This window comes from Mustela erminea, chromosome 4, assembly GCF_009829155.1.
Source record: "Mustela erminea isolate mMusErm1 chromosome 4, mMusErm1.Pri, whole genome shotgun sequence".
Lineage (NCBI taxonomy): Eukaryota > Metazoa > Chordata > Mammalia > Carnivora > Mustelidae > Mustela > Mustela erminea.
Genome location: NC_045617.1, coordinates 147,105,010 through 147,131,473, shown reverse-complemented (window position 1 = coordinate 147,131,473; position 26,464 = coordinate 147,105,010). Strand labels below are relative to the sequence as shown.

General features: G+C 44.9%; 1 protein-coding gene across 4 annotated transcripts; it reads right to left on the bottom strand.

Moving 5' to 3' along the window:
* Nucleotides 1-318: 318 nt before the first annotated feature.
* On the bottom strand, nucleotides 319-9,592 carry GMNN (geminin DNA replication inhibitor). 4 transcript variants are annotated; one of them, XM_032341255.1, is made up of 7 exons: nucleotides 9,440-9,592; nucleotides 7,340-7,397; nucleotides 4,108-4,185; nucleotides 3,342-3,489; nucleotides 2,648-2,730; nucleotides 2,300-2,410; nucleotides 319-775 (listed from the first exon to the last, which is right to left on the bottom strand). In XM_032341255.1, the coding sequence occupies exons 2-7, from the start codon at nucleotides 7,388-7,390 to the stop codon at nucleotides 614-616; spliced, it is 633 nt and encodes a 210-aa protein (XP_032197146.1). In that variant the 5' UTR covers nucleotides 7,391-7,397; nucleotides 9,440-9,592; the 3' UTR covers nucleotides 319-613. The 4 variants fall into 4 exon arrangements, with proteins under 4 accessions (XP_032197146.1, XP_032197149.1, XP_032197147.1 ...); XM_032341258.1 differs by lacking the exon at nucleotides 9,440-9,592 and adding an exon at nucleotides 9,168-9,359; XM_032341256.1 differs by lacking the exon at nucleotides 9,440-9,592 and adding an exon at nucleotides 8,557-9,161.
* Between the last annotated feature and the right edge of the window lie 16,872 nt (nucleotides 9,593-26,464).

The following is a 26,464-nucleotide window of genomic DNA, read 5'->3' as shown; positions in this document are numbered from 1 at the left end:
TAGATTCTCCCACTCCATGATTAGAAGTGCGCGTTAAGAGCATCTGGAACTCAACGGTCCCTACAATGAGCCTGACGTACAACCAGACGTGGGAGTAAAAACTTGACCATCTCAGTCTTGAGAGGTAAATTCGGGGGCACTTGGCTGGCTCAGTCGGTAAAGCAAGCGACTCTTGATCTTGGTGTCGTGAGTTTGAGCCCCATATTGAGTGTGGAGCCTACTTAAAAAAAAAAAAAAAAAAAAAAAGATAAATTAATTTTCTTCTTGTTTCTTCCAAGATAACAGAGAAAAGAAAGAAAAAGATGCACTTTGACGCACTTTTTATAGCCTGGTTGTACTTCATTCCTCCAAGATACGCACAATGCTCAGCAAGGGACTGAAGTTTATTTATCATACACACAAGTCATGTCTGACCACTGAGAAAATGCTATTTACATAAAACATCATAGATTAAAAATACATAGTATTTGTATTTTAATACAACGGGGGTCCCAGGATTCCAACAAGGAGGTCTGACTCCCCCTCTGCAGTATAGGCGTCGCTCTGCTACCAAGAACGCTAGTGGAGGTAAACTCCAGCAGCGCATCTCTCAGGAGTCAGGCACACGTGACTTTCACACACCGGGCCTGGCATCTGTAGAGGAAGACACCGCCTCTTCGGCGCACGGAACAACGTCTGGGTCTTCCACAGCCGAGTCCTCACCCGTTTCCTCTTCTGAGTCACACTCCTGACTATTTGGTGATTCGATGTTACCCAGAGGCTCCTCCTGCAGTCGCTTTTGAAAGAATAAACCAACAATTTACTGTAAACACCGTAAAGGCCGAGTCCGCTAGCAGTGTGCTGGCAGCACTGGCCCTCACTGTCCTGACGAGGTGCTTCTCATAAGAGCTCTCCGTTAAATTCACTGACAGTCAGTCAAGCGTTCTGTTCAAGTACCCCCCACGCTAGACCCCATTTCAGCAAAGTCACAGCACTAAGGGTGTGCTCGTTTTAAAGCACAACGTGCCTTGCAGACCAGGGCCTCGCAAGCTACCCAGAGCGAAGGCCCAGGCTCTCTGACTTCCAGTCTGCGGGGACCAACATTCACATGGCGGTTAGGAGAGCTGTCACGGCACTTCCAAATGAAAACCTTAAACAGAATTCTGTCGTGGCTTAAAACGTAAGCAATTCAGTACTAGAAAAGCTTTTATTTGAAAACTTTCTTCCTATCAGCAAGATGACTTTTTGCAAACATGAGTAAGTTTAAGACCTACTAAGTTTAGTCCAAGACTGTAAAGTAATAGTCATCAGTCTAATTCTTTGTTTTTCTTTAAAGATTTATTTACGAGAGAGGGAGAGAGAGGACGGGATGGAGTGTGCAGGAGGAGGGGCAGAGGGAGGAGGAGGGAGAAAAACCCCGGCCGATTCCGTGCTAAGTGTGGAGCCCAACGCAGGGCTTGCTCTCAAGACCCTCATATCATGACCTGAGCTGAAACCAAGAGTTGGGACACTCAACCCACTGAGCCAACCCACTGAGCCACACTCAACCCACTGAAACCCCCACCCCGGCAGGCTTATTCTTATAAACACATTAGCTTCTTCCAAATTAAAAAGTCAGGTGTGGGGGGGCGCCCGGGTGGCTCAGTGGGTCAAGCCTCTGCCTTCGGCTCAGGTCGTGATCCCAGGGTCCTGGGATTGAGTCCTGTATTGGGCTCTCTGCTCAGCAGGGGGCCTGCTCCCACCCACCCCGCCCACGTCTGCTGCTCTGCCTACTTGTGGTCTGTCTGTCAAATAAATAAAATCTTAAAAAAAAAAAAAAAAGGTAGGACCACCAACCTTACGTAGTACACCAATTAACCGCTTTATAAGTGACAGTAATGTCACACTGGCATTCACGTTAAATAAAAACCTGTCTAAAAACTTGTCAACTGTGAAAGAGAAAAATTTTCCATATATAAGTAAATCCCTTTTCATATTTGTGCAAGAAAAGTGCTGTCCTTTTGCGACACGATTATAATGCTACCAACAGTCACGGGGCCCTTCTTATGCGCAGGGACTTCTCTCCACTTTCCTTGGTGTAACTCCTTAGTCTCCCCACCAGCCCACGAGGCGTGCAGCCCTCCGCCCCTCTCACAGGTGAGGAGGAAGACGAAGCCCGGACGGCAGAGACTCTGCCTGACTCAGCAGAGGTCACGGTGCTGGACAGGGAGCTAAGCCTCAGGCGCAGGAAGTCTGACGGCGGAGCCCACACCCTGACTACGCGGACTGCCCCAAGTGATGAAAACAGAGGCCCGGGAGTCGGGGAGCGCGAAGTGCCCACCTCCATCACCTCCGCCATGTACTGCACGTGCTGGGCTACCTCGGCCAGCTCCTCGTTCTCCCTCCTCAGGCGGGCGATTTCACTGTCCTTCCGTTCAATTTCTTTATGAAGCTGCACGACAGGAACGAGTTCAGTGTCCCCCACGTCTGCTAAGCTACACACCCGATGAATGCGCCTCCAAGGCCCCGAGAGGCACGCTGACGCCAAGTTCCGGACAACGGAGCCCCGTTCCGGTCAGCCCGAGCCGGACCCACAGCCACGCTGGCCCACACCCCGCCACCCAAACACGCCGAGCAGGACAGGAACCGCGGAGCGTCACAAACCGCCGCACACGCGCTCGGCACTCACTTTCTCATTCTCCTTCAGCGCTTCGTAGAGAGCCTTCCGCCGTTTTTCTGCCACTTCTTTCCAATACTGAGAGGATGGATTTTCTAAAATAAATTAACGTTTTTAGGTAAACCTTGAAAATAATTACTATTATATGCTGCTGTAAAAACCCAGTAATTTTTCTACTAAAAAATACTCCCACAATGCTCACAGAACGTCGCAGCTTCCTCTGCTGACTCCCCCTGCCTTCCCGATTCGACCTCGTGAGCGCGGCCGCGCGCCCAGCTCAGCCACGTCCCGCTGCCTCCCTGCAGCTTCCGCTCCGCGCAAATCCCTCTCTCCAAATCCCTCTCTAGATACTTCTCTTCGGAAAAGACGATTTCCAAGTCTAGTGACACTTAAAGGCGATGTAACACCAGGGCTGTCGTATTAATCACGACCCTTTTCTTCCATATTTCATCCATCTTTGGATCTTACAGATAGGTAAAGCCTGTCCAGATTCACAGTATACTTAAAACTGTAAGAAATTTTAAATTATCAAACATTTGAGTAAAGTATTTAATAGTGTCTCCAGATTAAGAGGCTGTGGGCAGAGTTCAGAACAGTATAATAAATGATCATTTTATTTAATGTTTAAATACTAAATTAACGTTAACAATTTATTAAGTGATTATAACTAAGAAATTTAAGATAAAAGTGGCATATTTTTTCATACCTGCAATCATAAGATCATATGCTTCTTGAGTAACTTCACTAAAATTTATATTTTCACTGTGTTCTGGGACAGTAACAACTCCAGAGCTGGTAGCCTTGGATGTTAACTGGTCGTTCCAGTGTTTCCTTTTGGACAAGCCTTTAACCAACTATAATGAAAATACATACATCAATCTCATTTATTTTGATCTAATGAACGAGACAGCTGGGTGGTTTTGTCATGTATGTATTAAAAATAGAACAGTCACATGACTCTGGCATTTTTGGATCTTTTAAAAAAAATCACACAAATTGAAAATTCTACCAAAATTGTAGTTATTTTTTAGGAATTTTGTTTGTAGCAACTATCTTAGGTCTAAAGCTTATCTGAAATTATTTTTATTGTTTAAATAACTGAGTACCACAGAAAGGCAGAATTTTCAAACCTGCGGAAGTCCAGACACCCTCGACTGTGATTTTCTCCTTTACAGACGGGGTAAATGAAGGAATCTACCATTTTATTCCCCAAACATCAAACATTGCTCCCGCAGGCTCATCCACAACCCCGCACCTCATCTCAGTGCTACTGCAGGTCTTCCTACCGAGTCTCAACTTCCTAAACTGAACCACCAAATCAAAAACCGTTTCTGTGAGGAACACACAATGGTTATTCTTGAACTATTTCCAAGTTTCAATGATTCAGGCGTCTCCGATCAAGGAAATCTTGGAAGAGTCTTTAATGTAAAGTCAGTCTCATCTGCACCCCACTCTAGCCCAGTAACACATACCTCATTTTCTCTTCCAACAAGGGACCCAGCTGCAGAAGGCTGAATCATCTTCAGCGTTCTTCTGGGCACAGGACTATTCTACAAGTAAATAGAATTTATTATCTGGTTACTGAGTTGCCAAATGGGTTATTATTCTCATTCCTACTATAATTTAGGAGACAGGAAACACTAAGAATACTAGTGTTTGGTCCGCCATGTAATATTATATATGAGCAATATATTGGTTTTTTCAACTAGTGAACTTATTAGTTCCCTAATATAATAAAGGTTAAAGAAATCCTAATGGGTCACATTACCTAAGCCTGACACAAGTAGCTTTTCTCCTTACATTTCAATCAATCCATGCTGTATTATAGTCATCTTGTCAACTAACCATAGCTAGTTAAAAAATATAACAAAATTTCTAAGCTCTAATACTTCAGACCATATGTGATGAAACCGAAGTCCAACAGGAATATCCGCATTCCCTCTTAAAAAGGTCTGCCACAAAGAAACAGAAACTTACTAGACATCATAACATCTATACGGTAGAAAGCCACAAAAAAGGGGTAAACTGGGGGAAAAGGTTATTTACACAAAATATTTCTTTCCCTACTCAAAAAGATGCACCTCAGACTTCCTTTAAATAGTGACTATCCCCTAACACACATATATGTAGTCACCAAAGGAGTACAATTTTCAAGAACACACCTTACACTGAAGCAAATGCACATCCAAGAGGACCACACCCCCGCATCTTCACCTGACTGCAGAAGATGTTTCGTTTCAAGCCCATTCCTACCCAGACAGCCACAAAGTCAGGGCCAGGGGCACACCAGAATACTGTGAATTTGCCCACACTGCTGTTCTGGAAAAACCACAGCCTTCCTTTCGTGATCTGAAAGCGCTCTCTCTTTTTGCAAAAAATCATTAGTTATCCTGCCGCCACGGGACGGCAAACAATGGTGAACACTCAAACAAGGGCAGCAAGAACATGACACCGAAGCAGCGTGAGAAAGTTACGGCTTCCAGCTGCACTTCCCAGCACTAGAGCTCACCTTTCCCACGGGACAGTTTCTGCTGCCGGTTATGATCTCACTACTGACCTGAAGAATTGATGCCAACTACTCCGAGAACAAACATTACAACAACATTAAAGATGTAATTTAGATTATAGATCAGTTAACAGCCTCCAGACAAACAGAAGAAAAACCGAACTCTGGACCCTCAAGAATAGGAGGTGTTAATTCATTTAAATGCTTGCTGCTAAATAATGGCCACAGAAGCCAGATAAATCACTGCCACACACACAGAAATGACCATTTTCAAGATTAACTTTTATGCATGTAAGCTTGAAGCACCCAGCCCCCACGACAGAATATGGCTATTCTCATTTTCTTTATATAGATCATGCACTGGAAAAACAGACTCCTTAGAGCCAAGATGTTCAGGTTCTTTTTTTAAAAAAGATTTTAGTTATTTATTTGACAGACAGAGATCACAAGTAGGCAAAGAGCCAGGCAGAGAGAGAGGAGGAAGCAGGCTCCCTACTGAGCAGAGAGCCCGATGTGGGGCTCGATCCCAGGACCCTGAGATCATGACCTGAGCCGAAGGCAGAGGCTTTAACCCACTGAGCCACCCAGGTGCCCCAAGACGTTCAGGTTCTTAGATACGAATGCGTCTTAATCTTTTTAAAAAACCACAGAGGATTCCAGGAAAACCTCTCTCTCTCTCTCCCCAAAAGAAAAAAGAAAAAACAAAAATCAAAAAAACAACACAAGAGCAGTACTCACACAGAATTTTGCATAATTGGTAAGAAATCCATAAACTCCTATAATTCACTCTTACAGATCTGGTTTTAGTCCCATTTCCTCCTTTTACAGAGACATAAGCTGAAGCTAGGATGCTCAATAATTCACCCAACATCACAGTTTTGGAGGTTAAATCAAGAACCACACAGAACCCAGTCCTTTTATATCCAAGATAGCTGTACTCTAGCTAAATAAACATTAGATTTTTCTTTAGATATAAGGATCTGCTGAAATGATATAAACTGTCTGGGATCTGTCTCAAATTAACTAGGCAACTTAAGGAGGAGTGAATGACAATGAAGATGAAACAAGATTAGCCATATACTTTTAACTGTTGAAAATTGGGAAGTTGAGATTATTATGCTATTTACTATTTTTGAATATTTGAAAATTTTCCTAACAAAATATCTAAGCACACACAGAAAGATCAGTGGGAAGATATTAGCATCCTAAATGGAAAGGGACGGACTCAAATTACCAATGCAGAGTGTTATTTAAGAAAAACAATGTAAGGACACAAAGGCAAGGTAAGCCACTATCAGAAAGCATCTGCTATCACTTATCACTTTTATTTACTTTATTTAAATCTGCAAAATGTGCAGATTTTCCTGAAGATGTGGTCTCTCTCATTCCCTCACCCTCTAAATTGTGTGGCAGAACCTCATTAAGTTGTAAACTCACTTAGAACTTGAAGAGCAAAATCAAAGTTACAAATTCAAAATTAAACTCTGTTCTTATTATTATACAAATAAAGATTTCCAGTGATGGCATCATAATGGGATTCAAGAAGCACAGCAAACAAGCGGGTTCGATGGGAGTAAGTATGATGTTCTCTGGTCACACGTGCATTATGACGTAGAATGTGTCTCTGTGGACAAAGACACCAATTCTCAAGACACAGAGGATTTTAATAGAGTCATTTTATGAAATGAAGGAGTGGAAAGAAAGCAACCACAATCTTATTTACAGAGAATCCTAAGGAATCTCTAAAAAAAACTACCAGATCTAATAAGTTCAGCAAGTTATAGGATTTAAGATCAAACTCAAAATGCAAAAATCAACTGTTTTCCATATACTAGCAATGAACACACAGAAAATTTAATTTATGAAACAAATCTACAGTAGCATGAAAAATAAAATACTTAAGAAAAAATTAAACAAAAGTATAAAACTCAATACTCTGAAAACTACCAAAACATTGTTGAAAGAAATTAAAGACCTAAACAAATGGAAAGAGAGCGCATGTAATGGGATCACAAAACTCACTGTTCAACCACAATTAATTTTTTTAAAGTTTTCTACTGTTACCTGTCCTCCGGCCCAAAAGTTCGGCACTTCAAAGTTTATAGAAACGATGACCAGATTAAATTTAGTTAAATTACATCAAAATGCTTCTAAACCACATGCTCTCTCTAAGAAATGATGGTTATTCTGTCACATACCTTTACATTCTCTCTGCTTCCCTCTTGTTTCTGCTTCATACTCGGATTCATTATGCACCTGGTAAAATACAAAAAAACTAGTAATTTCTATCATAAACAGAAAGCGGTTTGCACCTGAAGGTGGAGTTTAGATTCTTCTGATGTTGAAAGTATTTACAACCACAGAAATCATTACTACTGTACAGTAGAACTACCATCTTCTCTCACTGTACCCACACTCAGTCCTACCAATGACTTCAGTTGACTAAAGTCAGTAACTCTTACTATCCATACTCAACACCCCCCCCACACACACAAACACGGTAATTCTGGTTGGAAACACCTTGTCGCAACAGGAAAATTCGGTATTCTAAACATTGTTACTTACAAAACACGGTGGGGTCCTGGGTTAAACAGAGGGTTCAAAAAAAACCTGAGGAATGGTCACCAGGTACGTGGGTATATTCAAGTCTGTCCTAAAGAATAACATTCTAGGGGCGCCTATGGGACTGTCGGTTCAGCGTTTGCCTTTGGCTTAGGGTATGATCTCAGGGTTCTAGGATCCAGCCCCAGGAGTCTACCAGGGATCCAGCAGGGAGTCTACCCCCCCCCACCTGCTGCTTCCCCTGTTTGCGCACTCTCGCAAATGAATAAATTTTTTTTTTAAGAATAGCATCCTAACTTTGTTGTATATATTTTTTAAGATTTTATTTATTTATTTGACAGTTATCACAGGCGGGCAGAAAGTCAGGCAGAGACAAAAAGAGGGGGGAAGCAGGCTCCCTGTTGAGCAGAGAGCCCAAGGCAGGTCTTTGGTCTTTATCCCAGGACCCTGGGACCAGGAACTAGGCCGAAGGCAGAGGCTTTAACCCACTGAGCCACCCAGGCGCCCCTAACGCTGCCATTTCAAAGGCAGTTTTAAGCTATAATAAAATTGGCTCTGATAACCAGCAATACGATAGTAGTGATTTCATATCCGATCTAATGAGATTATGTATTCACATTGGTAGGGAATGTTTAACCATCACTGTGAATTGAGGGCGGGAAGCAAGGCCGAGCGAGCAGAAGATAAAAGAATTATGCAATGTGGTTAACCAGACCACAGGGCCGGACTCGCTGCAAACCCAAACTCGGAACCTCCCGGACAGGTCTGCGCCTGCCCAAACCCACCTCCCTCGGGGCTGTAGATTACACCTGTACTGGGTGCAGCGACTTCCAAACTCGGGACCATGACTCACCTCCTGTTCACGCATCTACACGGTACCTTGGCACAGGCACAGCCGAGAGAGCTTTAGTTAACCAAAAACACCAACTGTCTGATGCACCCTATTTCCCCTTCCGTCTCATGGTAAGCAAATGCTGGCGGGGACCCACTGAGCGGAGCAATGTTTTCTCAAACTGCAGGTCGCAGCCCGGGATCCCCAAATCGTTGACTTGGGTCACGAACAGTATTTGGAAAAATGGAACTGACGAGATGAGAAAACACCGAGCGCAGAGCACGCGAGGCGCCAGGGCTGCTTCGTGAAACTTCCCCCGTCGCCCGGCTGCGCCCCGAACTGCGATGTACAGCGGGTTCCATTGAGTGTCGCGGCCCAAACCGGTGCCAGCCCCGACCAAGGGTGGTCTTCCGTAGGTTCGTCGTACTCCGGTCGGCAGCCCTGCACCTTCCCTCTCCGCACAGGGCCGGGTCCCCAGGGAACGCAGACGAACGGGAGACACCAGGGTCACCAGCCCCGGGTCGTTTTCAACGGGCGACGCGGGACCCAGCGACCTTCCCCCCGGGGCCCAGGCTACGGACCCCTCGGACCCCGGCCAGCTGGAGGCCCGGAGGGTGGAGGTTCCCCCTCACCGGGACAGCCGCGCACAGCCAGCCCCCCGAGGCCGCGGGCCGGAGCTCCCTCCCCAGGCCGGGGGTCCGCCGGCTCCCGCCGCCGCGCACGAGTCCGGGACGCGCCCGCCAGCCAATCGGGAGCGCGGACGGGAGAGCGCGCCAAAACCGACCCAGCCAATGGCGCAACCCCTCGGCCGCGGGGCCCTGCCTCGCCCGCGCTCCCCGCAACGTCCACCCCAACCCCGGCCGCGGCCCGGCAGCCGTCCCGAGAGCGGCCCCCGCGGACCCACCTCCCTCACGCTTATCGGACGGGAGCGCTCAATCCTCGCAGCCGACGCAGGTCGTTGCGGCGGGACAACCTCGCTCACGGTCCGCGGCTGCTGGAAGAGCTTGCGGACGGCGCTCGCGGGGCGCGACGGCCACGTGACCCGGGGGACGCCCAACGCATCCCGCCAATCGCCTCCCGCCCCGCCCCTCCGGCCCCGCCTCCTTCCGCGCCTGCGCGGTGGGTGCTGCGCGGAGTTGGGCGGGGACGTCCGGGCGTGACTGCCTGTGGGGAGGTCGCTGCCCTCCGGCCTTTCGTCGGAATTCTCTCCTCCGTGCGGTGCTCTCTCCTGTTCTCGCCCTTTGCGAGGGCAGCGGGCGGGGCAAGCTCTCCCAGGAGGCGCCAAGTCGGGGAGAACAAACTGTTGTGTAAAAAAGCCCCCGACGTACCTGTGGCAGAGCGGTGGTTGGGCGGACCCGCGACTGTGTCCCGGGCCCCGAGCGCGCTGCGGTTCGGGGGGAGCCCCGCGGGCCTGCCCTGGCCCTCGGTCCGACCCGCCGCCGCGCCCCGAGCGCCGGGCAAGCACCCAGCACTGGGCTGGCGCCGGGAACACAGCACTCACAGTTTTAAGGAGCGAGGTCCCCTGCCGACACCCCTAGCTTTGCTTTCTCTGGACTCTGCAAAATGCTCCGCTCCCTGCGGACAGGACGTGTGGAGCCGCCGGAGTCTGGTCCTTGGTGTCCACGGACCGTGACGCGAGCCTGTCTTCCCGTTCCTTGGCCTCCCGAGCTGTCTGCCCTGGGCGCCCACCTGCGGTCTCTCACCGGTTTCTCTCCCCGCGACCTCACGAAGTGCAGAGCACAGCCCCGTGGTCCTGGCTTTGTTTGGGCGAAACACGTAAAATCTAAATTCATAAACAACCCGATGACCGGAAAACTACCGGTAGACCGGATTTCCAAGGTGGGAATTCTGATGACCCGTGCCAAGTACAAGCACAATGTCCTTTGGCTCTGGGACACCAGCCTGTCAACATAGTCCCTCCGACCTCCAGTTTCTTCATTCAGCCCCGGGGTACAAAGGGATCTTTGAAAAGATCCAAAATGGGTTAAGTATATAAAAGTCCTATTCAGGTAGCCCGCACTAGGTAAGGTTTAAGACAAAGTTCATAATGTTGTTTCTTAACTAAAGCTGGGAAAGACCAATCTCTTCCGTGTGGAAATGGTGAGCAAACCAACGAGGTAGGATCATGAGGTCACGGAGTTAAAAACTAAGGAGCAATAGGGGAATTGGTGATTTTCTTAGAAGTATCATAATCCCCACTTCCCCAAATGTTACCTATAGTTGTTAATAATATTGCTCAGTTTTGGAACAGCGTGGGGAAGATTTTACTTTATGTATTTCAGTATTGTTTGACTTTTTTCTCCCAATTCAACATACCAAAGGAGATGATGCCTACTTTAGGAAAAATCATGAGGCTCCCAGAGTCTGAAACACCCGTTTTACCAGCTCAGGTTAGATCCTTTTTGCTTTGCCCCCTAGATGATCAGCTACTTACTGTGACTCAGATCTGCACCTGCACTCTCCCAGTTCGGTGGCCACTAGTAGCAGTGACTACTGAGTCCTTGAGATGGGGTTAGTGTTCATTGAAATATGCTGTAATGTAACATACACACTGGATTTCAAAGATTTAGTGAGAAAAGAAGAATGTAAGCCATTTCCATAATTGTATAGATCACATGTTGAAATGATACTTTGGGGATACTGAGTTAAATGCAAGTGTTGTTAAAATTCATTTCACTGCTTTCCTTTTACTTTTTAAAATACGGCTACCTGAAAAAAAAAATTAATGATAGATGTGGCTCACGTTTGTGGCTCACATTGTATTTCAGTGAGACGTGACTGTGCTAAAATACCACACTGTACATTATCCCCCGTAATTTCCTTAGTAGCCCTGCAGGTAGATGTTTTCTACTCGCTTCTTGACAAGACTGAGAGGCTAAATTACAAGCCCAAGATCTCAGACCACTAGCCATTGACAGACTGAGACTTCTGATCTTCTGACTCAAAATCCACAAAAGGAAAGAGGGAGGTTCTGAAAATATTCCTCTGTCCAGAAGCAGAAGATCCTCAAACCCTGGAACTACTGGGAATGTCTCTACCATGTATGCTTTCATACTGTTTTTGAAGAACAAATTTATAGGGACAACAGTTTTGTAGGGATCTGGGAAAAAGAGACAAGTGGTTGTTGTCCCATCAGAATTTGGCTCTAGACATCCAAATATCCTGTAGTCTTATCTGCACTCAGGAAACCAGGGGTATTGAACGAATTAAGATTATGCAGTAACACTGGGTCATGTATAATCCTTCAGTTGACGGCAATGTTATACTGCACAAGTTAAAAAAAATTATGGATATTTTTCTGTGTTCTTTCTATGAGCCACTTCTAGCCGAGCACGGACTCCGTTGCTATGCATTATGGAGCTGTTTGTTTGTATCTTGCCTAAGAACATTTACAATCAGTTTGTGGGAAGAGAATGAGGGAAAGAAGAACAATAATGTACTGTACTAGAAAAAACAAAACCAAGTCATCTAACATGGTATAAAGAACAACGAAAAATTAAAACATTACCGAAAGGCTGTAAATCCAACCGAGATGCATGTACCTTTTTAAAATCTATCATTTATTAAGGCTTAACTAAATTGCCACGGTTTTCAGCCAGAGTTCAGAAATTGCTATTACATGCTAATCCCTATTTTTCTGAAAGCTGCCCTCGGGGAAACACCTAACAAGTTATTACATTCTTTTTAAAAAGCTCATGTAGGATCATTTGTAGAGTGATTCAATTCCTCTACTCTGGATTACACAAATAGTTGTATTTATGTTTTAGGTTACCTGAAACAGGCACAAAGTTGAAAAAAAAATGAGGGCAGAAAAGAAATTCAGATTCAAGCAGTTTATCAGAATTTGGGTTTTTTTTTTTTAATTTTTCTAAATAGGCTCTATGCCCGATGTGGGACTTGATTGAACTCACAACCCAGAGATCAAGAGTCTCATCTTCGACCAACTGACCCAACCAGATACCCTAGTGTTTTTGTTTTTAAGGTAACACTTTAATAATAACATGAGATACATACTAGTTTTAATGATGATAAATCAGCTTTAAGATAAAAGGCAGTAAACAGGTGATTGTAAAGGACCAAGGAAATGAAAAAAACACACAGTAAATGCAGTCCATGATGAACATATACCTTGTAGTTAAGCCATTATATGTAATTTTCCTTCTCATTGTATTTGTATTTTATTTTTAAATTTTTTTTAAAGCTGCTTTCTTTCTCACTTTCTCTCTTTCATTTTATTTAAGTAATCTCTACACCCAACATGGGGCTCAAACTTATGACCCTAAGATCAGGAGTCCTATGCTCCTCCAACTGAGGCAGACAGGTGCCCCATAAAATTTTTTATTTCTTAATAATCTCTACACCCAGTATGGGGCTCAAACTCAGGACCCCAAGATCAAACATTGTATGCTTTTCCTCCTGAGCCAGCCAGGCACCCCAGTGTCTTTGTATTTTCAAAGGGTTTTTTAATTTTCACTTTTCAGAACCAATATTGATCCTGAGAAGTTCATCATTTACAAAAGACATATCTGGGTCAGCTGGTTGTCGTTTGTGTAAAGAAACTGCTGAAATTTCCAATGGGCTGTCAGGGTTCCCTTTTCAAAACAAATGCATTCAAAGCAGAAATTTTCTTATTGATCTCTCTTTCCTTTGATATTTATTTATATTTTATTTATTTTTTTTTAAGATTTTATTTATTTATTTGACAGGCAGAGATCACAAGTAGGCAGAGAGGCAGGCAGAGAGAGAGGAAGAAGCAGGCTCCCTGCTAAGCAGAGAGCCAGATGTGGGGCTCCATCCCAGGACCCTGGGATCATGACCTGAGCCGAAGGCAGCGGCTTTAACCCACTGAGCCACCCAGGCGCCCCATTTATATTTTATTTTTTAAACCCAGGCCATGTCTGAAAGGATTTGGGCATGGATAAAATTTTCACAAAATTCACAGAGTTAATTTTACAAAAGTTAACTTGTTGAGTCCGCTTATGTGATGAGAATGACCTGCTGGCTACATAAGGTGGGGACGGGAGTGTATTAGGTATTTGCTCAAGAGAAACAAAACCAATAGGAAAAATACAGATTTGAGGAATTTGCCCACGTGATTATGTCAGCCGGCAAATCCAGAATCTGCAGGGCCAGTGTCTCCATTTGATTCTGAAGGCCTGAAGCTGCTGTAGAACCTGCATCCCAGTTCAGCTGTGGGGCAGGAGAATTCGCGCTCGTTGAGGGGAAGAGGGGATTGAGGGCATGGGGTTGGGGGGAGGGTCAGTCTTTCGTTTGGTTGAGTGAGGCCCACTCACATTACAGAAGACTATTTGCTTTACTCGGTTTACTTATTTAAACATTAGTCTCATCCAAAAACACCCTCAGAGAAACACCCAGAATAGTGTTTGGCCAAATATCGGGACACCCCATGGCTCAGTCAAGTTGACCTAAAATTAGGCATCACAATGGGAAAGAGAGCCTTGCCTGGACCTTGACCTAGGGTGTCCTTCGAGTTCCCTTTGGACTGGGAAGGCCTGGAAGTACACTACAGCCCATGCTCAGCTGACGGGTTAGTAGGACATCTAGGAAGGGAGCAAGCAAATTAAGCCTTTTGTCTTACTAGTTTCAAAGGAACCAAAAACCAGGAAGCGTTGTGTCCATTCTGCTGCTCTCTTCTCCTGTGGCAGACGTCGGTTCCTTGTGAGGTCTCTGAAGGGAGGATCTGTTCCAAGCCTGTCTCCTGGTGTTGGAGATGGTCGCCTTCTCCCTACTCTTCCTCCCATCCTCCTCCCCCTGCAGGGGTCTCTGTGTCCAACTTTTGCCATTTGTAAGGACATCAGTTATACTGGGTTAGGATCTGCTATAGACTGAATGTTCATGTCCCTCTAAAGTTTTGAAGCCTAATCCCCGACCTGATACTATGGGGAAGGGGGGGCCTTTGGGCAGTAGTTATAAGTGGAATCAGCCTCCTTATGAAAGAGACCCGAGGAGCTCCCTCAGTCCTTCCACCGTGTAAGGACACAGTGAAAAGTGGCCAAGAAGCACCAGGAAGCAGGCCCGCCCCAGACACCACCTGCAGGCACCTTGATCTTGGACTTCCCAGCCTCCAGAACTGTGAGAAATCAGTGTTTATTGTGTAAGTCACCCATTCTCTAGTATTTTTGCCATAATAGCCCAAACGGAGTAAGACAGGCTGTACCCTATCGTGTTCACTCGATTGCCTCTGTAAAGACCCTATCTTCAAATAAGGTCATGTTGTGAGATACGTGAGTTAGGACTTCAACCTGTGAGGGGGGTGGGGCACACAGTTTAACCCATAACAGAAAACGTTCAGCCTTCCCAGTCTGCCCTACTCAGCGGCCTCCTCCTCACGTCAAAGTTGGAATACCCAGCACACACTCCAGGACTGTTTGGCGCAAGTCCCCGAGCAGTCCGGCCATATGTGTACGCTTTTCCTTTTTTTGTGCTCATGTTGTTTCAACTGTATTGCATTAGAAGCAGAGCTAAGCGGTTCCTACATTTCAAAAAGGCTCTCGTGTGGCTCTGGATCCTAAGGTCCCAAGTTCTAGCCTCATACTGGGCACAGAGCTTACTTCCAAAAAGTTTGAAAAGGCTCTCAAGAGGAGAAAAACCCTTTTCCTTGAAAATCTGTTCATCTTGTTCTTTATGAAAGGAATACATTTTTTTAGTTTTTTTCACTGTAATATTTATTTTTTAATTGTTATGATTATTTCTTTTTTAAAATTAACATATAATGTATGATTGGTTTCAGAGGTAGAGGTCAGTGATTCATCCATCTTATATAATACCCAGTACGCATTACATCACATGACCTCCTTAATGCCCATCCCCCAATTACCCCAACCCCCCTCCCTTCCAGCAACCCTCAGTTTGTTTCCTATGACTAAAGTCTCATAGTTTGTCCCCCTCTCTGATTTCATCTTGTTGTATTTTTTTCTCTCTTCCCCTATGCTCCTCTGTTTTGTTTCTTAAATTCCATGTATCAGTGAGCTCATTTGATAATTATCCTTCTCTAACTTATTTTACTTAGCATAATACCCTCTAATTCCATCTACATCATTGAAAATGGCAAGATTTCATTTTTGATGGCTGACTAGTATTCCATCGTATATCTATTCCACATCTTCTTCTTCTTCTTCTTTTTTTAAGATTTTATTTATTTATTTGAGAGAAAGCACGGGGTGGGTGGGAAGGTCAGAGGGAGAAGCAGACCGCTGAGAAAGAAGCCTGATACGGGACTCAATCCTGGGATCCTGACCTGAGCCAAAGGAAGACCTGAGCCACTCAGACACCCTATACCACATCTTATTTATCCATTCATCTGTTGATGGACATCTGGGCGCTTTCCATAGTTTGGCTTTTGTGGACATTGCTGCTATGAACATTGGGGCGTGTGTGTCCCTTCAGATCATTACATTTATATCTTTGGGGTAAATACCCAGTAGTGCAATTCCTGGGTCATAGGGCAGCTCTATTTTCAACTTTTTGAGGAACCTCCATGCTGTTTTCCCAGATTGGTTACACCAGTTTGCATTCCCACCAACAGTGTAGGAGGGCTCCCCTTTCTCCACATCCTCGCCAACATCTGTGGTTTCTTGTTAATTTTAGCCATTCTGACTGGTGTGAGGTGGGATCTCAGTGTGGCTTTGATTTGTATTTCCCTGATGCCGAGTGATGTGGAGCATTTTTTCATGTGTCTATTGACCATTTTAGGTCTTCTTTGGAGAAATGTCTCTTCATGCCTTTGCCCATTTCTTGACTGAATTTTTTTGGTTTGGGGTGTTGAGTTTGGTAAGTTCTTTTTAGATTTTGGATACTAGCCCTTTATCTGATAAGACATTTGCAAATATCTTCTCCCATTCTGTCCGTTGTCTTATGGTTTTGCCTACTGTTTCCTTTGTGGGGCAAAAGCTTTTTATCTTGGGGCGCCTGGGTGGCTCAGTGGGTTAAAGCCTCTGCCTTCAGCTCAGGTCATGATCCCAGGGTCATGGGATCGAGTCCCGCATCGGGCTCTCTGCTCAGCGGGGAGCCTGCTTCCCCTCTCTCTCTGCCTCCCTCTCTGTCTACTTGTGATTTCTGTCTCAAATAAACAAATAAAATCTTAAAAAAAAAAAAAAAAGCTTTTTATCTTGATGAAATCCCAATAATTCATTTTTGCCTTTTTTTTCCCTTGCCTTTGGAGACATGTCTAGCAAGAAGTTGCCGCGGCCAAGGTGGAAGAGGTTGCTGCCTGTGTGCTCCTCTAAGGTTTTGATGGATTCCTGTCTCATATGTAGGTCTTTCATCCATTTTGAGTCTGTCTTTGTGTGTGGTGTAAGAGTTCAGTTTTTTGTGTATAGTTCAGTTTTATTCTTATGCATGTGGCTGTCATGGCATTTTCCTGACAGCATTTATTGAAGGGACTGTCTTTTTTCCATTGGACAGTCCTGCTTTGTCAAAGATTAGTTGACCATAGAGCTGAGGATCCATTTCTGGGTTTTCTGTTCTGTTCATTGATCTGTGTGCCTGTTTTTGTGTCAGTACCATACTGTCTTGATGATTATAGCTTTGTAATAGAGCTTCAAGCTCTATTACAGAACTGTGATGCCACTAGGCTTTGCTTTTCTTTCTCAAGAATGCTTTGGCTATTTGAGGTCTTTTCTGGCTCCATATAAATTTTAGGATTCTTTGTTCCTGCTCTGTGAAAAAAAAGTTGATGGCATTTTGATTGCCTTGAGTGTGTAGATTGCTCTAGGTAGCATAGACATTTTCACAATATTTGTTCTTCCAATTCATGAGCATGGAACGTTTTTCCATTTCTTTGTGCCTTCCTGAATTTCTTTCGTGAGTGTTCTATAGTTTTCTCAGTACAGATCCTTTTCCTCTTTGGTTAGGTTTATTCCTAGGTATCTTATAGTTTGGGGAACAGCTGTAAATAAGATTGACTTCTTAATTTTTCTTTCTTCTTGCTCATTGTTAGTGTATAGGAATGCAACTGATTTCTGTGCATTGATTTTATATCCTGCCACTTTGCTGAATTCCTGTATGAGTTCTAACAGTTTTGGAGTGGAGTCTTTTGGGTTTTCCACATAGAGTATCATGTCATCCCTGGAGAGTGAGAGTTTAACTTCTTCTTTGCTAATTCAGATGTCTTTTATCTCCTTTTGTTGTCTGATTGCTGAGGCTAGAACTTCTAGTACTATGTTGAATAACAGTGGTGATAGTGGACATCCCTGCCATGTTCCTTACCTTAGGGGAAAAGCTCTCAGGTTTTTCCCATTGAGGATGATATTTGCTGTGCGTTTTTCATAGATGGCTTTGATGGTATTGAGGTATGTACCCTTTATCCCTACACTGTGAAGAGTTTTGATCAAGAAAGGGTGCTGTACTTTGTCAAATGCTTTTCTAGCATCTATTGAGAGGGTCCTATGGTTCTTGTCCTTTCTTTTATTAATGTATTATATCACATTGATTGATTTGTGGATGTTGAACCACTATTACAGCTCAGGAGTAAATCCACTTGGTCGTGGTGAATCATCCTTTTAATGTATTGTTGGATCCTGTTGGCTGGTATTTTGATGAGAATTTTTGCATTCATGTTCATCAGAGATATTGGTCTGTAATTCTCCTTTTTGGTGGGGTGTTGGTCTGGTTTTGGGATCAAGGTAGTGCTGACCTCATAGAAAGTGTTTGGAAGTTTTCCTTCTATTTCTATTTTTTGAAACAGCTTCAGAAGAACAGGTATTTCTTCTTTTCTTAAATATTTGGAAGAATTCTCCAGGGAAGCCATCTGGCCCTGGGCTCTTGTTTGTTGGGACATTTTTTTTTAAAGATTTTATTTATTTACCTGACAGACAGAGATCACAAGTAGGCAGAGAGGCAGGCAGAGAGAGAGCGGGAAGCTGGCCTCCCGCTGAGCAGAGAGCCTGATGTGGGATTCGATCCCAGGACCCAAGCCAATCATGACCCAAGTCAAAGGCAGAGGCCTTAACCCACTGAGCCACCCAGGTGCCCCAGGTTTTCTATTTCTTACCATTTCAGTTTTGGTAGTTTATATGTCCCTAGGAATGTGTCCATTTCTTCCAGATTGTCAAATTTGTTAGCATATAGTTGCTCATAATATGTTCTTATAATTGTATTTCCTTGGTGTTGGTCATGATCTCTCCACTTTCATTCATGATTTTATTTATTTGGGCCCTTTTTCTTTTATTTTTGATAAGTCTGGCCAGGGGGTTATTTATCTTACTAATTTTTTCAAAGAACTAGTGCCTAGTTTTGTTGATCTGTTCTACTGTCCTTTTGAATTCTATTTCATTGATTTCTGCTCTGATGTTTGTCATTTCTCTTCTCCTCCTTGGTGTAGGCTTTATTTGCTATTCTTTTTCCAGCTCCTATAGTGTAAGATTAGGTTGTGAATTTGAGACACTTGTTGTTTCTTGAGAAGGGCTTGTATTGCTATATACTTCCCTTTTAGGACCTCTTTTGCTGCATTGCAAAGGTTTTGAACAGTTGTGTTTTCATTTTCATTTGTTTCCATAAATTTTTAAAATTCTTCCTTAATTTCCTGGTTGACCCATTCATTCTCTAGTAGGATGCTCTTTAGCGTCCATGTATTTAAGTTCTTTCCAAATTTCCTCTCATGATTGAGTTCCAGTTCCAAAGCATTGTGGTCCAAAAATATGCAGGGAATGATCTCAGTCTTTTGGTACTGGTTGAGACCTGATTTGTGACCCAGCATGTGATCTATTCGGGATAATAGTTCCATGTGAGAAGGATAATAATTCCAATAGAGAAGAATATATATATACAAAAATAAAATTAAATACAGCGAAAGGATAGATTGTAATGGTAAAATGAAAATTAAAAGACAAGACCTGGTCCTCGTCTCTGGCCACACTCCATGCTCACCCAGCCTGTGATCGAGCATTTCTGTCTCTTGTGCTCGGCCCCGTTTGGAGTCTCCAAACTCAGCAGATTCCTGCCGTGTGCTCCCACGCCACTCCTCCCAGAGGAGGAAGGTGAGTCTCCCGGATCTGCCACTTGTGGGGTCCCTGCTCGAAGAGCAGTGACTCTACTATGCTGGGGACCATGGTTTAAGGTAACCCTGAGCGGAGAGCCCCCTCCTCAGCTCCCTGATCGCAGCCGGCTTCCCCACTCTGATGCCTGGGAGCTCTGCTGCAATCAGGTGTCCCCGGTCTTCCTGTGACCCTGGGGATCCTGAGACTACCCTCTCCCACATAGGATTCTGCCCAGCTTCGCCCCCTGAGCGATAACCCTCACCAGAGCAGACTTCTAAGAGTTCTGATTTTGTGCTCCGCGGCTCTCTCGCCTGCTGGGAGCCAGCTGACAGAGCCCCCCGCCACTTCCCCGTGATTTATCTTCCCATATACGGCCTCCGATTCATATCTCCGCACACCCTAGCTTACAGAAAGTGGTCACTCGTCTGTTAGTCAAGTCGAAGCTATTCTTTCTTCCATCTCCGGTTGAGTTCGCAGGTGTTCAGAGTTATCCGGCAGCGATCTAGCGGAATTCCTGGGACCCTGCTAAACTAAGGTCTCCTACTCCCCCACCACCTTGGACTCTTCCATCCATGTTTATTTATTTACTTATTTTCGCAGTCTCTGCACCCAACATGGGGCATGAACTCTAGACCCTGGGATCAAGAGTTGCATGCCCTTCTGAGTGAGCCAGCCAGGTGCCCCGAAAGAATAATTTTTGAGCGAGTTTTGAAGAGGAGGTCAGAATTTCAGCTTTTGACATCCTACCTCACCAGTCTCAGGAAGTTCTGACTCCTGTGGTAACATGTTTGTGAACACACAACACGTGTCCCCGTAACAGGCCTGTCAGAAAGTTTGGGGTAAATAAATGTAAACATAATACAGGAGGTACAGGATTTTATTCATGGACACTAGGAAAAAGTGGGAGGCTTATGAAAGATGAATGCAAATAATAGCATATATGAAAAAAAAAAAGCAATAAAAATTTTGAGGGAAAGCTTAGAACTAGCTCAAAGGGAAATGGCCAGACTTGAGTTGAGAAGAGGGAAGGAAACCTTCTGGGTGCCCAGCTTTCCCAGTGCAGGAACAGGCGTGGTCAATAAACCATATTACATTTCCCAGTTTCCGTATAGCTCTTGGGACTAGGCTTCCAGCAGCAGTGAGAGAACAATTCTCGTCTGTTTGGAGAATTACATCCATTATGATAGGTTTTAGCGTAGTAGAATATCTCAGGCTGCACGTAGCAGACATAAACTGGTTAACTTCAGGATAAGGGGGAGGTGCTGAGATGAGAAGGGAAGAAACTATGGGGGAGGAGGGGGGACAACTTTAGGGGCTGGACAGCAGGAGTCCTCCTTACCTGTGTCTCCAGGATCCTGCCGTCCATGTGGTGATAGTCTCTGCGTCCCGGTGAGGGCTCCTTCAGGCGTTAAGAAATAGAGCACAGTCACAAAACCTCACCACCCTTACGGGCCGGAGGGGAAATGGCTATGAATAAACTTAGAGTGCACCTTTTAGTTGAGCCAGGGAAAGGTTCTTCAGTCACTGAGCACTAAACCTGTCCATTCCTTCTCGTCTGCAAAGTAGGATGAGAACAGAGCTGTTTCTCAGGAAGGTTGAACGTAGTGACCAGCCCAGAAAGTGAGCCCAGAGTACTGGAAGTGGCAAATGCAGGGATATAATTCAGGTTCTCAGAAGTAGCTGAGGCCAAGGATGCTTATTGAGGGTCAAGGAGATGTTCTGTGTCTTGACCGTGGTGGTGGTTACGCGACTCTGTGTAATTACCCAAACTCATAAACTGTGCACTTAAAACAGGTGATTCTATCGTGTGTAAGTTATATTGCAGTAAAGCTAGAAATTGAAGACGCTGCAGTAATAAAGACGCTGCTCCCGTAGGCAGGTCCCTAGGAGAGACACCGCCTGGATGCTGGGGAGAGTGTGCATAGAAGGCCCGCACCCAGGGACGGTTAGGGCCCACCTTGTCCGCCGCCGAGTGTCTGTGCGTTGGAGGATAACAGCCTGGAAGGCAAACAGAGCTTGGCTGAGGGACTGTCAGGTGGCCCAGAGCCTGAGAAAAGTCAGCAAAGTTGGCCTCAGAACACCTGAAACCAAGGAAAGGCATCCTTAAAGCCACATCATTTCATTTCATTGACGTATAACTTTAATCCCATCTTAACGCCTGTGTCTTTTTTCTTTTTTAAAACATTTTATTTATTTATTTATTTGACAGAGAGAGAGAGAGAGATCACAAGTAGGCAGAGGTAGGCAGAGAGAGAGGTGGAAGCAGGCTCCCTGCTGAGCAGAGAGTCTGATGTGGGGCTCGATCCCAGGACTCTGGGATCATGACCTGAGCCGAAGGCAGAGGCTTTAACCCACTGAGCCACCCAGGCGCCCCTTAACGTCTGTGTCTTTTATGACACATTCCACATATGCCATTTCACTTTAATCAGCACAAAGCCTGCAAGGTGACCAGTGCACCTGCGATCAGAGGGACCAAGAGCAGGGGGGCTGCTGTCAGGACATGTGCCGGGCACCAACCGATCGCCTCGTGGCTCCGGATTCACTGTCCGGTCCCAGAGGGAAGATTTCCAAGTTCCTGGATGACTTCTGCTAATGTCACTCCCCTGCCGGTGAGGTCTGGATCCCAGAGAGGAGGAAATTCCCGAGGCGCTCTTCCTCGGCACCCACGGAAGCAAAGAGAACGCCAGGGCTGCCTGCCGCAGAAGGAGCAGCTCTCGCCCCGCTCGTGGAAACACGTTCAGGGCAGACCCGCCTGTGCTGAGATCTGGACCTTGCTGGAGAGGGCATGCCAGAGTCAGGGAAGTCCTGTGGTGCTTCGCCCAAGGAACTTGCTGGAAATCCCTGTGGGCTTGCCTGAAAGCCACCCTCGAGGGCACCAGACGAAGCTGCCCACTGGAAGGTGTCTCCCCGAGGCCAGAGCCATTGTATTGCAATAGTGCCCTGGGGGCGGCCGGGAGGGGACAGGGAACTTTTGACTGCTGGGTGCCGAGCAGCTCTGTCTGCAGCCGTCCCTCACCAGCACCACCCAGTATCAACAGGAAAACTGGGAATGTAGCATGTAGTTTACTCAGCAAAATTTCCTTCTACATATCAACTACCAGGACCACTGCTGTGCTGACGAGTTGCCTCTCCAGTGACCTCGGGGAGTGCCGGTGTCTGTGCACCTGTGCGCTCACGCAGAGAGATACTTTATCTCCTTTAGAACTCGGTTCTGAGGTTCTGACTGAGCCCTTCCCTCCAAGAAGTAGGATGAGTCGCTCGTTTTAAATCAGATTGTCTTTGGGGCACCTGGGTGGCTCAGTGGGTTAAGCCTCTGCCTTCGGCTCAGGTCATGATCTCAGGGTTCTGGGATCGAGTCCCGCATCGGGCTCTCTGCTCAGCGGGGAAGCCTGCTTCCTCCTCTCTCTCTCTCTCTCTCTCTGCCTGCCTCTCTGTCTACTTGTGATCTCTCTCTGTCAAATAAATAAATAAAATCTTGGGGAAAAAAATAAATCAGATTGTCTTTTCGGTCTCCCTAGAGTGGAGTTTATTGTGTATTACTTATTATGCCCAAGACACTCCATCCACAAGGCCCAGAGGCTGTCAGGAAACTAGAAGTCCTTTGTCTCAGTCCCCAGTCATCTCACGTAGGCACTGGGCGGCTAGTAGGGACATGGCGTGGGACTCCCTAGGCTTGGGGAAGGCCCCAGAAGGTCATCACCCTCGGTGAAACTGCCATCTGAGGAAACGGTGCGGAGTGTGGACTCGTCGCATTCTCTCTGCTCCTAAATTTCCTAATATGAGAATGTTGGGAGTTCAGAGTTGATTTTCCAGATCGCCAGGGTTATACTTTAGAAATGAAGATTCACTGACTTGGTCCTGGAAACCTCTTTAAAGGTAAAGGTACCACCTATGAAGTATTCTTGCTCTGATATTGAATCTGAATTGGAAATCCATTCCCAGTTTAAGGAAATACTGAAGATAGAGAATTATGTTAAACACCATGGGGATGCCATCCACGAAATCCAAAGTGTAGGAAATTCTATAGGACATATAACCTATGTTTTCCCAACAATTAAAATAGCAAGATTAAAAAAAAAAAAAAGTAGCAGGAAGGATTTGTAGAGTATAAGAAAAAATATTAACAAATGCAACTTGTGGATCTTGTTTGAATTAACCAACTACAAAAAAGTAATAAGGGAAATCGGAACACTCTGATGATGTTAGGATATTAGGTATAACAGTGGTATTGTGGGTATCACTCTAATGGTTTTTATCTGTAAATAGTACTTAGACATTAATGGTCTGATACTTGCTTTGACATAAATCAATGTAGGCAGGAAGGATAAATGTATAAATCAGGTATTCTTAACATGGATACCATGGACACTTGGGACCAGATAACCCCTCACTGTGGAGCGTCTCTGACCTCTACTCACTTGATGCTAGGAGCTCCCCTCAGTGGAGAGGGGCAGAAATGCAGACACTGAGCGGCACCTCGCCTGTTCCCTCTATGGAGTGCGAGACTCTTAATCTTGGGGCTGTAAATTCTGGACTGTGTTGAGTATAGAGATTACTTAAAAATTTAAAAAAATCTTTATTTTTTTTAAAGATTTTGTTAATTTTGGGGCGCCTGGGTGGCTCAGTCGTTAAGCATCTGCCTTCGGCTCAGGTCATGATCCCAGGGTCCTGGGATCGAGCCCTGCATGGGGGTCCCTGCTTAGCGTGAAGCCAGCTTCTCCCTCTCCCTCTCCCCCTGCTTGTGTTCCCTCTTTCGCTGTCTGTCTCTTTGTTAAATAAATAAATAAAATCTTTAAAAATTTTATATCTTTATTTGAGAGAAAGAGAGCACAAGGTGGGGGGGGAGAAGGAGAAGCAGGCTCCCTCCTGACCCCACCTCAGGGCTCAATCCCAGGACCCCAAGATCATAACCTGAGCTTAAGGCAGACGTTCAGCAAGCTGAGTCACCCAGGCAGGCCCAAAATAAAAAATCTTAAAAAAAAAAAAATGCAGACATTGACAAATAACCCTTATGGGGAAAATCACAGTTAAGAGCCGACAGTCTAAATAAAACAGTATTGACTTTGTGTTGATAACCATTGAGTAAATTATGGTATATCCACACAATATTACACACAAAGAATTAGGGAGATCTCTGAAATGGAGAATTCCCACGATATGCCATTAAATGAAAAGAATGGAATGAGAGTATATATAGCATTCTACCTTTATTGAAGTAAGCAATGAGAATATACGTCCGTACTTTTATCTTCATAAAAAAGAAACACAGAAAGGCTCAATCAGGAGCTAATGGAAATGGAATATGGTTATTTAATGGGAGCGAGGAGGGATGCCTGTGTGACTCAGTCATCTTAAATTTCTGCCTTGGCTCAGGTCATGATCCCAGGGTCCTGGGATCGAGTCCCATGTCGGGCTCATTGCTCACTGGAGAGCCTGCTTCTTCTGCCTGCCACTCCCTCTGCTTGGGTGCTCGAGCTCTCTCTCTATCTGAGAGTTAAAAATAAAATGTTAAAAAAATAATAATAATGGGGGAGCGGGGGAGGAGTGAGACTTTTGAACATCTATTTCTATACTCTTGAACTATGTAAATATTTCACAAATGGGAAAAATAGACAAAAACTGTATTAGTGATATGGATATTGAAGTTTTTAGAGGGAAATAAGCCAATATCTGCAGTTTATTTAAAAAATTCTCTCTGCTCAGGGGGGAGCCTGCTTCTCCCTCTCCATCTCCCCATGCCGGCTGCTCTGCCTGCTGCTTGTGCTCTCTGTCTCTCTATGTCAAATAAATAATATATTTTAAAAATGCTTCAAAAACATAAAATAGGTAGATGGATATGGGGATGTTAGATGAATGTGGTGAAGCAAATAGAGTAAAATGCTAATGGTGGACTCTAGGGAGTGGGTGTACAGATGCTTCCTGTAAAACCTTTTTCAGCTTACCTGTTTGAAAATTTTATAATAAAATGTTGGAAAAAATTAAGTGAAACAGAATGAACAAAAGCGAACCCTGAAACAATCCTGTGTGTTAAGTTGGTAATGTAACCACAGAGAAAAGAATTAATTCAATGACATTTTGAACACAGTACTCTGTGGACTCAATGTTTTGTTTCATTTTGTTTTTTGGCAGAGAATGAGCAGTGGGGAGGGGCCGAGGGAGAGAGAGAAGCCAACACCCTGAGCAGGGAGTCCAATGTGGGGCGCGATCCCAGGACCCAGAGAACATGAGCCGAAGGCAGTCAATTAACCCATTGAGCTACCGAGGTACCCGAGTGGAATGTATTTTAAAGACAAAAAGTTTCAAAGAAGTCTTGGACTGTATTAGAAATTTCCATTGACTTCATGATAGGCAGATCAGTCAGCTCTCCTGAGTCACGACAAATACCAGGCCAACAGAATTCTTCCTGAAAGAGCCGTTTGGGTTCAGTTTCCCAATGTTAATAACCTTATTCTCAATAAGTTACTGCGTAGTCCTGGCATGTAGGTCCGGAAAGAATTCTCGTATTGCCCAGTAGGTGGCAGTACTGTCTAACATAACTGAAAGAGAAACGCTCCTGCTTCTGACCGCTGAATACTGTATTGATTTTCTCACCTACTGACGAACTATACTTTCATCAATATCTCTGCAAAGTGCTGTTCTTTAGAATTTGAGCAACAAAAGTAATAGATCCTACTTCCGAATTCAGAATCACTGGATGGGTAGGGACCTCCTGAGGTCAGCCCGTCCATTTACCTCCAAATGTACCCCCCTACTCTACTTTTTCTCTGCCCCAGAAACAGGACGTTTCTCGAAGTTCTGTTCCAACATTTAGCATAAAGTCAAGTGGTTCATTCAGTGATGTTTCCATTCATTCTTCAAAGAGCAAACACTGTCAGAGTAATGACCGTGTTGGCGCTCAGCTGTAGCACTCAGCGTCGTGGCCGGGACGGTTC